Source organism: Nuphar pumila, chromosome 6, assembly GCF_984573655.1.
Source record: "Nuphar pumila chromosome 6, dmNupPumi1.hap1.1, whole genome shotgun sequence".
Taxonomy (NCBI): Eukaryota; Viridiplantae; Streptophyta; class Magnoliopsida; order Nymphaeales; family Nymphaeaceae; genus Nuphar; species Nuphar pumila.
Genome location: NC_143254.1, coordinates 15,928,624 through 15,939,426, shown reverse-complemented (window position 1 = coordinate 15,939,426; position 10,803 = coordinate 15,928,624). Strand labels below are relative to the sequence as shown.

The 10,803-nt window shown below is 41.0% G+C and overlaps 1 protein-coding gene across 1 annotated transcript; it reads left to right on the top strand.

The window, feature by feature from the left end:
- The first annotated feature begins 6,545 nt into the window (after window positions 1-6,545).
- On the top strand, window positions 6,546-8,695 carry LOC149834095 (uncharacterized). The gene is made up of 2 exons (XM_090009962.1): window positions 6,546-6,824; window positions 8,012-8,695. Exons 1-2 carry the CDS (start codon window positions 6,663-6,665, stop codon window positions 8,555-8,557), a joined length of 708 nt encoding a protein of 235 aa, XP_089866088.1. The 5' UTR covers window positions 6,546-6,662; the 3' UTR covers window positions 8,558-8,695.
- The last annotated feature ends 2,108 nt before the right edge of the window (window positions 8,696-10,803 follow it).

The window sequence follows — 10,803 nt, the reverse complement described above, 5'->3', positions numbered from 1 at the left end:
CCCGCACGGGTTTTGATTTTAACCTCCATCCCCGCTTCCATCCCTGTTTCATGTCCTCCATCCCTGGTCCAAACGGGGCGAGGCGGGGGCCGTTTCCCCTTGGTCCACCCCCATCTCTAAAGAAGAATGGGGGGATGGGGCGGGGCGGGGCAAGGTGGGGATTGAGGATGGGGACGGGGCGGGGTGGGGGAAAGCGTAAGTCCATCCCTGCATCCATCTCCACACGGATTTTGATTTTAACCTCCATCCTTGTTTCATGTCCTCCATCCCCGGTCCAAATGGGGCGAGGCAGGGCGGGGCCCTGTTTCCCCCAAGTCCACTGCCATCCCTAGGGGCTGTGGCCCAGTCAAAGCAGCCCATCCATTTGGATGAACCAGGCTGGGGCTCTACTTGCCCTTCCGTAAGGGCAGGCCATGGGCTGTGCTCACTGTCATGGCTGAGGTCTGGTCTTGACACCTGGCTGCCCATCCTATTAGGTCATGGGCAACATGACTTGGTTTTGGCTGGGTTGTGGCCCAAAAACTAGCCCTGAGTGGGCTGTGGTAACGCAGCCTGTTGCCTGACCCTAGAAGAAAGCAAATGTATATGAATGGTTTATGTATATGTCAGTTTATAAAAGAAGGTTCCAATGGAGGTCAGAATTTTAAAATAAGATGAGCAGTGCGTGGCTTGTCAAAAGCTCATTGGGTCTCGTAAAATAGGCTTGGTCAGCAGAACCATGAGCTACTTATGAAGGTTTGTGAGCAGATCATGACCAAAGGGTTCTTTGCTCAGCTCAGTTCATGTAAGCTCGTTTGACTCTTTTGGTGAATACGTAGTATACGATTTTGATACTCCACACAGTGGAGGAGCAGTTGGGGTTGTGGTTTGAGAGGGGTGGTTGGGTGTTCAATTTTACTATTTAACACTCAGAAAATATGATACTTTTAAGAGCAAGCTCTGCTTCAGCGCAGCTTGTCTGGCTCAGTTTGGTGCCCCACAAGCTTCAGCTAAGAAATCAAGCTGGCATTCAACTTAAATGAGCTGAGCTTGTTCATACCAAGCTTAGCTCCGGGCACTAATTATGCGACTCAAATTGCACTGGTAACCTAGTGCATTTCTTGCACTGAATATGTCGAGTTGATTGCATTGTTTTGCTAATTTGACCTGTAACGACCCTCTTAGAATAAGCTAAGCTGTTCTAGAAAGATGGAGTGACTTGTAGATTTACATCTATTCATTTTTGCGCTTTTCCTGCAAACGAATAGGTAGGTGGAGTATTTTTGCAGGCTCTGTTTGGGATCCTTAAATCGAAGGTGCGTTCGGGTTTCCTCAACACTCTCTGCTGTTTGGGATCAGGGTGTTATTGTTTATCTAGTTTCTTCTGTTAGGAAGCAGCATTGCTGTCACAAAGCTATGTTGAGGATAAAATTGGTAGCCTCAAACACTAAAATTCAATGTGATTCGTAAGAGGACGGTTTTGGCAACACTTTGGCAATGCCACATTGAAAAACCATATTTTGGCAACACATGAAAATGGTGATTCACTCCCAATGTAAGGCTCTTCAGTCAATCATATCATCAAAATATAAATGGAAGTGTTTAGTTGAGCTTGAGCTGCACTTTCATGTGCTATGTAACATGGGTACATCTAGAAGGGTGCTGTACCCATGCCAACGTTGGTACTGGTACTGGTACTTCATAGGCATGGGTCAACCAGTTTTAGATTTGATTTGATTGAGACTTAATCTGTTATAATGCTGAATCATCTTATCTATTAATCAAAGTTGTTTTTATCCATATTATTTGTTGTGTTTATATATATATATATATATATATATATATATATATATATATATATATATATATATATATATATATAAGAGAGAGAGCAATGTGTAGGTTCCAAACCATTTATCTCTCAGAGCCCTTTAAAAGACATACTTGCATCAGTTTTTTGCTTGCTGCATTTATCATTGCTTATTTACTAAAATCCACCTTTTGGATTGAATCACTTTAACAAGAATTCATGATTTCTAGTTAACCAAGTTTTTGGTGTAGTACATACTGTTGATTTTTTTTTGTTCAGATAAAATCACATCTAAACATGATAAATGCTTAAACTAATATATAATTTTCACTAAATACAGCATATGCATCACGTCTATGGGTTTAGATTAAACAAAAAAACACATGCAAACACGTTCTGGGACGGTTTGGAGAATAAATGGTGTAGAACCTACACATTATATATATATATATATATATATATATATATATATATATATATATATATATATATATATATATATATAAAAGAGAGAGAGAGAGACGCAGGTCGGATGTACCTGGCACGTTCTATTCTCTAACCAGGGGCAATAATGGTGGTTGCGACCTCCACTAATGCCCTGGACGGAAAAAAGGCATTTAGGTGGTCACAACCACCACTAAATGCCTTTTTTTTTTTGCAAAATAACGATGCTCCGCCGCTGATCTTGCGATCATATATATAATAGAACGATCCAGTAACAGTGGATGCTTCTCTCTCTCTCTCTCTCTCTTTATATATATATATATATATATATATATATATATATATATATATATATATATATACACACACACATGCACAATCACGTTACATGTACAATATACAATAGTTGTACCCCCACATTTATATTTTTAAAAATTTATCCTTACACCCTTACTAGGGATGGCAGTGAACTGAGGAGAAACCGTGCCCCGTCCCGCCTCACCAAGTTTGGACCGGAGATGGAGGACATGAAACAGGGATGGGGTTAAAATCAAAACCCGTGCAAGGATGAAGGCAGGGATAGAGGGCAGAATTTTGGTACAGGGCGGGGGTGGAGACCTTATCCCCGCCTCCACCCTGGTCCACTGCCATCCCTAACCCTTACCTAGCTACGTGACAGTTCATGTACTACTCATGACCATGCACGACCTTCCACCTAATCAGGGAACTGGATTGAGGCATCTATAGCCAATCACTGGTATGTGGTGCCTTATACATTCACCAAATGACATAAGATGCATCCATAACCTGCTTATTTACAAGGGTAAACCCGGGCCCAGGTTCATTTCTACCGGGTTGATTGGTCTGCTCATAGGTCATGATCCGGTTAACAGCCTGCTTATCACTGAATTGGTCCTCAGTCGGGTCCGACCTGAGCCGAGTTTCAACTTCCTAGCCCTGGCCCAGCACAACGGGCCAGACAAAGTGACCCCGTGCATTGCCTTTTCATGGAAGGCCCCAAATCTACAATTTAGATGCTGTCTATTTAATGAGACTTACTGGACTTGGGGGACCTTTCATGGACGGTCCAAAATGTACAACTAATGATGATTGTCAAAGATGTTGTCTACTAAATGGGACTTAGAAGACCTTTATGCTGTCTCCTTAATGGGACATAGTGGACCTTTCATGGAATGTCTAAAATGGGACATAGTGGGCTTAGGGAAACTTCCATGGAATGTCTAAAATCTACAATTTAGATACTGTCTATTTAATGGGACATAGTGGACGATTGAATTGCCGTCCACAAGATGCATCAAGCGCGGCCCCACGCGCATCCGCGTGCCCATGCAATAACAGGATGTGGAGACGCAATATTTGTGCATTTCGTGGATGCTTATTTGTCATTCTCCACTGTGCCTCCCACGGTACACTCTTGGACCAAAAAAAAAAAAAGTTTTTTTAGGGTGCCTGGACAGGGCAGAACAGTGCATCATGTCTTGTTCCAGACGTGCATGGATGTTCCAGCGTGTCCTGTCCACATATGTCCTTGATTCAAACGCACCCTAAGGGGCCTTTCATGGACAGTCCAAATTCTACAACTAATGATGATTGCCAAAGATCGTCGCTGTCTAATAAGTTGAATTTAGTGGACTTGAGGGTAGGGATGGCAGTGGACCGGAGGAAAACGGGGCCCTGCCCCATCTCGCTCCGTTTGGATTGGGGATGGAGGACATGAAGCAGGAAATTGATCGAGGATGGAGGTTAAAATCAAAACCCTTGCGGGGATAGAGGCGGCGATGGATTACTCTTGCCCCCACCCCGCCCCATCCCTGATTTTTGTTAAGAAAATATATATATATATATATATAACGTAAAACCCTTTCTCTCCTCTCTCCTTCCTCTAATGAGCCGCGCAAGCTCTCATTTCTCTCTTCTTCCTCTAACATAGAAGGCAGTAGCGACGGAAGGACCGGGGAATCGGGGCTCGGCCCCGCCTTGCCCCGTTTGGACTGGGGATGGAGAACATGAAACATAGAATGGACCATGGATGGAGGTTAAAATCAAAATCCATGCGGAGATGAATGCGGGGATAAAGGGCAAAATTTTGAGACGGGGCGGGGGTGGAGACCTTGTCTCCTACCAGCTGGTCCACTGCCATCCCTACTTGAGGGACTTCAAATTTTTTTTTTTATATATATTTACACGAAGAAACTGCCCCAGGATCAAGGATCTATCTGCGCTGGCTTCGCCTGCTGTACTTACGATCACTGTCATGGTAGCCTAAAACTCCATGAGCTTACTCTTTGCCTTAAGGGAGTCGCCAAGCTTTGGCTTGCATAATGGATGACGTCCATGAGATTTGGACCTAGGCAGCCTGCCTAGCTGCCCAGGGCCCATCCCACTATGCCAAACCTCTTTGGGGTCAAGAGACTTTAATTGAAAGGTCCAAATTAAATCTAAAATTTAGATGCTGTCTACTTAATGGGACTTTTCAGATGTGTGTATCATGTTTTCTTTTTTTGTAAACTTAAAAAACATACTTTGGACCAAATTGTTTCAATACAAAATCCAATCTTTTTTATTGTAAAATTTTAGTGCGTTGTGGGCTGTTATCTTAACGATCATATAGATGTGTTCTACACGGTCAAATTAATGGGATCCGGCATTTAGATCATCTGATTCTGTCTGCATGCATTTTTTCAGGGGTTGAAAATCATTAGGCAACAAATTTTAAAATTTTAAACATTACAAAATCATATTTAATAAAAAAACTCGAACCATGGGCTGGTTTTTAACAAATGGAACATACTTCAATGCAAACCCACCCACCTCTCTCTCTCTCTCTCATATATATATATATATATATATATATATATATATATATATATATATATATATGCTAAATGGGGTTTTCTGCTTTTTCAGTATTTTTTTTTGCAGTTTTGACCCCATAAATGTGCTGAGAAGGTTGATTTACTCGGAATCAACACCCGGATCATGTGTTTTCTATGAAAAAAATAATATTTGAACAAAAATTTACAAAGATTTTGGACCATTGATTTTTGAATCCTATAAAAACTCACCCATGTATCAGAATTGAACTCTTCAAGAGACTATCCCTATAAAATTAAGTACATAGATCACATGTTACAATCATAATTTAAAAATAAAACAAAAAAACATGAAAAACTCATTTAGCACATATATATATATATATATATATATATATATATATATATCTCACAAGCTGAAACTGACCTAAGAATATACTACAAAAATCTGTGTGCGTGCGTGCAGGTTCAACTGTGGGCATCTGGTTGCACGGCCCGCTTTCTGTGGCCTGAGCTTCGACCAGACATGTGATATGACCCAGGCTGGAATCGGCCCGTCTCTCCTGGGCTTGGGCCGACCCAAAAGTCCACCGGGGTTGGTTAAAAGTTTAAAAAGTTAAAATTAATAAAAAAAATGCCTTTAAAACAATTTCCATTTGCATGTGGTCATGCTTTCCCCTTTCTTTGCAGTCACACAAATTAAACATTAATGAAAGAAAAGCTGGACACTTCCGCGTTGACCCTTGAGTTGTTGTGCTGAAGATAAACATAAAGTACACTAACCACATCTATACTCTCAACGGGGTCCACCATTTTCTGCAAAATAGAGCTTGTACATTCGTGCATACTCAAACAATAAATGATGATGACGATGGTTCCTTGCTGTGAGGTCGAAGCTGGGTGTACATTTTGGTAGCTGCAAAGTGCCATTTGAAGAATTGGGAACTGCCAAATCTTGGATTTGGCAGCTAGCTGTGAATTTCATTCTTTATTCTTGTTAATCTTGAGTGTAAATACAAGGTAAGAGGACCTCGCTTCTCATCTCAAATGCATAAACACCCCATCCCAACTACCAGTTTCCAAACGACCTCCACAAGGTAATTTGATGAAGTTTTTGCCAAATGCAATAACTTCTATCCCCAAAAGAAAATCAAACGTTTTTAAAAAGAAGGCAGCCCACTAATCCTCAACGGATTGAGGCCAGAGATTCACTGAAAAAATCTGTTTGGAAAATCACAAACCAGTCAGAGCCACATACACACAAATGGACATGACATCATGTTCAGCATGGGTCCAGGGAAAGCATCAGAGCATGAACCCTTTTCCATATTCTATATATGGTGGGTCCCGGCCGGGGTAACCCACCAGACCTCAACCTCTCCCAAGCAAAGGTCAGAGGGTCCATGAGCAAATAAGACGGTTTCTTTGGGACCAAGAGATCATCCGGCGATACTCGCTGGTCAGCACACGCTAATTAGCTAAATACAAGGCTTACGCAATCTCAAACGTCTCTTACAGATGAGGAGTCCCCAGCACCATTGCTTATTTGAGAGAGAGAGAGAGAGAGAGAGAGAGAGAGAGAGAGAGAGAGAGAGATGAAGAAAGAGCAGCTGGACTTCGTTCTTGTGTCGGTGGGCTTAGGCTTGATGGTGTCCTACCATCTTTGGCTCCTTTATCGTGTTAGAAGATACCCAAAGACCACAGTAATCGGCATCAACGCCATCAACAGGCAGATCTGGGTTCGAGCCATGATGGATGTAACTCTCTCTCTCTCTCTCTCTCTCTCTCTCTCTCTCTCTTATATGGCCTAGGCGATGGACATATAACGCATTTTTTTGGTTAAAACGAACCACCTCTAAAGAGCTTTTTAGCCCGAGGGGTAACCCAAGGCCACCCATCATTCACGATGGATATCCCTGGTGCGTTGGTTAGTGCATGCACCTAAGGGTTTGGCAGCTACCCCCATTCTCTTTCTCTGTCACTCTCTCTATATATAGGGTTAATATTGGCTACTAATGAATATACGAAACTAATGAGCTAGAAAACATAGGTGCAAGTTGTATGACTAAATCTAACCACATGGATGTGTTCAGCATGATTTGTTAGCCTTGGATCATGCTTTTCTGATGTAAAAATGTGATCTTTTGAGTTATGAAATTTTGGCACACTGTTGGCTGATTTTTGAACCTCTTTCAAAACAAGCTTCTTACTAAACAAACCGTGTAGATCACATCCGTAACATTCGATCTACAAAAAATTAGAATTTTTTAAGAAAAAATGATTTCTACTCAATAGTTCCACGTTAGTAGCCAATATTAACCCATATATATCGTGTGTGAACAATGATGATGTCCCTGTGATTTTTTCTCTTTTATTTCTTTAGTTTTCATTTTGTTTCTTGATAGAGAACTATGCACGATAATGGAATTATTGAGCTCCTAAAAGGTCTAAATTAGGCAGGGAATTTCATGGTGGCTAATACATAAACTTCACGGCTACGTATCTCTTATTACTGATTTAGGAACAAACTACTTCGAGAACCTCATCTACCAACTATTGATATTTCAATAAAAGGGCGAGTTGAAAATTTTATTCATTAGGATCTGATGAGTGATTGGATTAGCTTCTATCAATAGCATATGCGTCATTGGTTACATTCAATCTCCATCATACATCTCACTTGATGGAGATTAGAGCGAGCCGTAGTTAATTACAGTTCCCAAGTGAGATGTGTCGTGGGACTTGAATATATCCAATGATTCTTTATATACAATTTTCATATAATGGAAGGGTCTTTCATGAGAAAGGGTACAGATTTTTAAGTCTTGATTCCCATGGAAATATGCCATATTTCAAAACTAATAAAGACCCTGATTTGGGAACCAAACCCGTATTTCAGAGTCCCGTCCAGTAATGGCTGACCCCATAAACCTTTTCCATTCAGGATCCAAAAAACGGCATACTGGCGGTGCAAACACTGCGGAACAATATCATGGCATCAACACTTATGGCCTCTATGGCGATCACGATGAGCTCGCTGATTATCGTCTTGATGACGAACAACTCGATTGGACTCGCTTCAAGCAGTTCCGGATCCGGAGTTGCATTCATGTATGGGAGCAAGAGCAAAGTGGCACTATCCATAAAATTCTTTGGCATACTTCTATGTTTCCAAACAGCTTTCCTAATGAATGTGCAATCAGTAAGGTACTACAGCCACACTGGGGTCCTCATCAATGTCCCACTCAAGAATTATTCTCCAATGCTCAGAGCAGAGTATGTGGGGAAGATCATAAACCGTGGCAGCTATTTCTGGTCACTCGGATTGCGCGCGTTCTACTTCTCCTTCCCTCTGTTCCTCTGGGTTTTTGGTCCTATACCCATGTTGATGTGCTGCATAATAATGGTTGTTTTGCTCTACTTTCTTGATGTTAGTTTTGATTCAAAATTATTCTCAGAAATTCAGAACGTTGAGCAGGAACAGGTCTAGATAGATAGATAGATGGTTGATTAGAGATTCAACCTAAGTTGAATAAATTCTGTGTATTGTTTTGAATGAAGGATGGAAGTCGTCCGTTGTAACATTTACGGGTAATAAAAATTGATTCAATCCAAGTTGAATCATTTCACAGAAGCAGTTTCAAAGACTGGTCGACAAATCTGCAAAAAAGTCATAAACTTTTTGTTCTCTTAAATTGTATTCGCATTTTCGTAAATAAAGTTCATATATGCGTGTATGGAGATTGTTGGGAAGGTTTCAAAATTTCTATTATTTTACAAGACGGTTGTCCCTTCATAATTTATTTTCAAAAAGCTCTATTCAAGCAAAGTTCCACATTCAAGAGTGTGACAAAGTCTTGAGTATTTAAATTAAGTCTTCCCTCTAATTAAGTACTTTGAGTCCTCAGACTCCGGAACCTTGTGGATGTAGGGTTGGCAGTGGACCGGGGGAAAGTGGGGGCCTTGCCTAGTTTGGACCCGGGATGGAGGGCATGAAATGGAGATGGAGGGAGGGATAAAGGTTAAAATCAAAACCTGTGCGAGAATGGACTTACACTTTTCCCGCCCTGCCCCGCCTCGTCCCCAATCAATGATAGTACAATAACTAAAATAGCTTTAGGGATGACAGTGGACTGGGAGAAACAGGGCCCTGCCCCACCTAGTCCCCTATCAACGTTAGTAAAATAACTAAAATAGCTTTAGAGATAGCAGTGGGATCAGAGAGAAATGGGCCCCCTCCTCACCCCGTTTGGATTGAGGTTGGAGGACATAAAACGGGGATAGAGGTTAAAATCAAAACCAGTGCAAGGATGAAAATGGGGATGGAGGGCAGAATTTTGAGATGGGGCGGGGGTAGAGACCTTGTCCCCAGCCTCCGCCCCGGTCCACTGCCATCCCTACGTGGATGTTGCTATGAAATGTGTGAAAGTGGGGATGCATAGTCCATTAACGAGTGTGCATGTGTATAAAGGGCCTTTATCCACAAGGGCTCTAGGGGTGACTTGTGAAATCCTCTAAGCTGTTGCATATCAATATCTTCTTCAAACTCTTCATTGAGGAACACAGTCTTGGCATCCATTTGGTATAACTCCAGGTCAAGATGTGCTACGATGGCCAAGATAATTCTGATCGATGCAAACTTAGCTATTGAAGAATAAGTTTCTTGATAATCAATACCTGCTTTCTGAGAATAACCTTTGACAAACCAATCAGACCTTGAACTTATCAATCGACCCATCAACTTTAAGCTTCCTCTTGAATACTCATTTGCATCCGATAGCCTTCTTTTTCTTGGGTAAATCACATATTTCCCACACTCCATTCTTTCTTATAGAGTTCATTTCTTCCTTCATGACTTTTATTCATAAATCAGATTCCTGCGAGTTCATCGCATCATTGAAATTTATCGGGTCTATGTGATTATTCTCTTCTATATCTACAGATAAACATGAAGGCTCACACGAATACAAATGATAATCATTCATCCACATAGGAGAAGTTCTTGATCTTTTGTTGCCAATAGCAGGTGTACTAGATGATTCCGCATTATTAAGATTTTCATTTTCCATTTTCCATTTTGGCTGAGGTTCATCCTCAATTTCTGGATCATTTTCAGGGATATCATTGTAATAGTCATTGCCTATTACAAGTAGAGGTTCCTTCTCCTTTTCTAGAGATTCCTCTTCCACAACATTTTCTAGAAATGTTGCATCCCTATACTCAATGATTCATTTCTCCTTATAGAAAAATCTATATCCATATGATTTCTCACAATATCCTACGAAGCTGCATCTAAGTGTTCTGTTATCCAACTTATTTCTGAGTTGGCTTGGAATGAGAACATGAGCTAAAGACCCCCACTTCCTGAGATGACTCAAATATGGTTTCCTCCCATTCTATAATTCATAAGGTGTACTCACAACAACTTAAGTGGATATTCTGTTCAGAACATAATTCCCAATTACCATTGCTTCTCCCCACAAGTTCTTTGAGAGACCAGAATCTGACAACATGCATCTTACAACATTCATCAGAGTTCTATTCTTTCTTTCTCTCACACCATTTTGTTGTGACGTATAAGGCATTGTCAATTTTTTTTTGATTCCATGTTCTTGACAATATGACTCAAATTCCTTTGAGTTGTATTCTCCACCTCTATCTGTTCTCAACACCTTAATATTCCTTCTAAGTTGTCTTTCTACTTTCACCTTGTATCTCTTGAAGCAGGCAAATGCT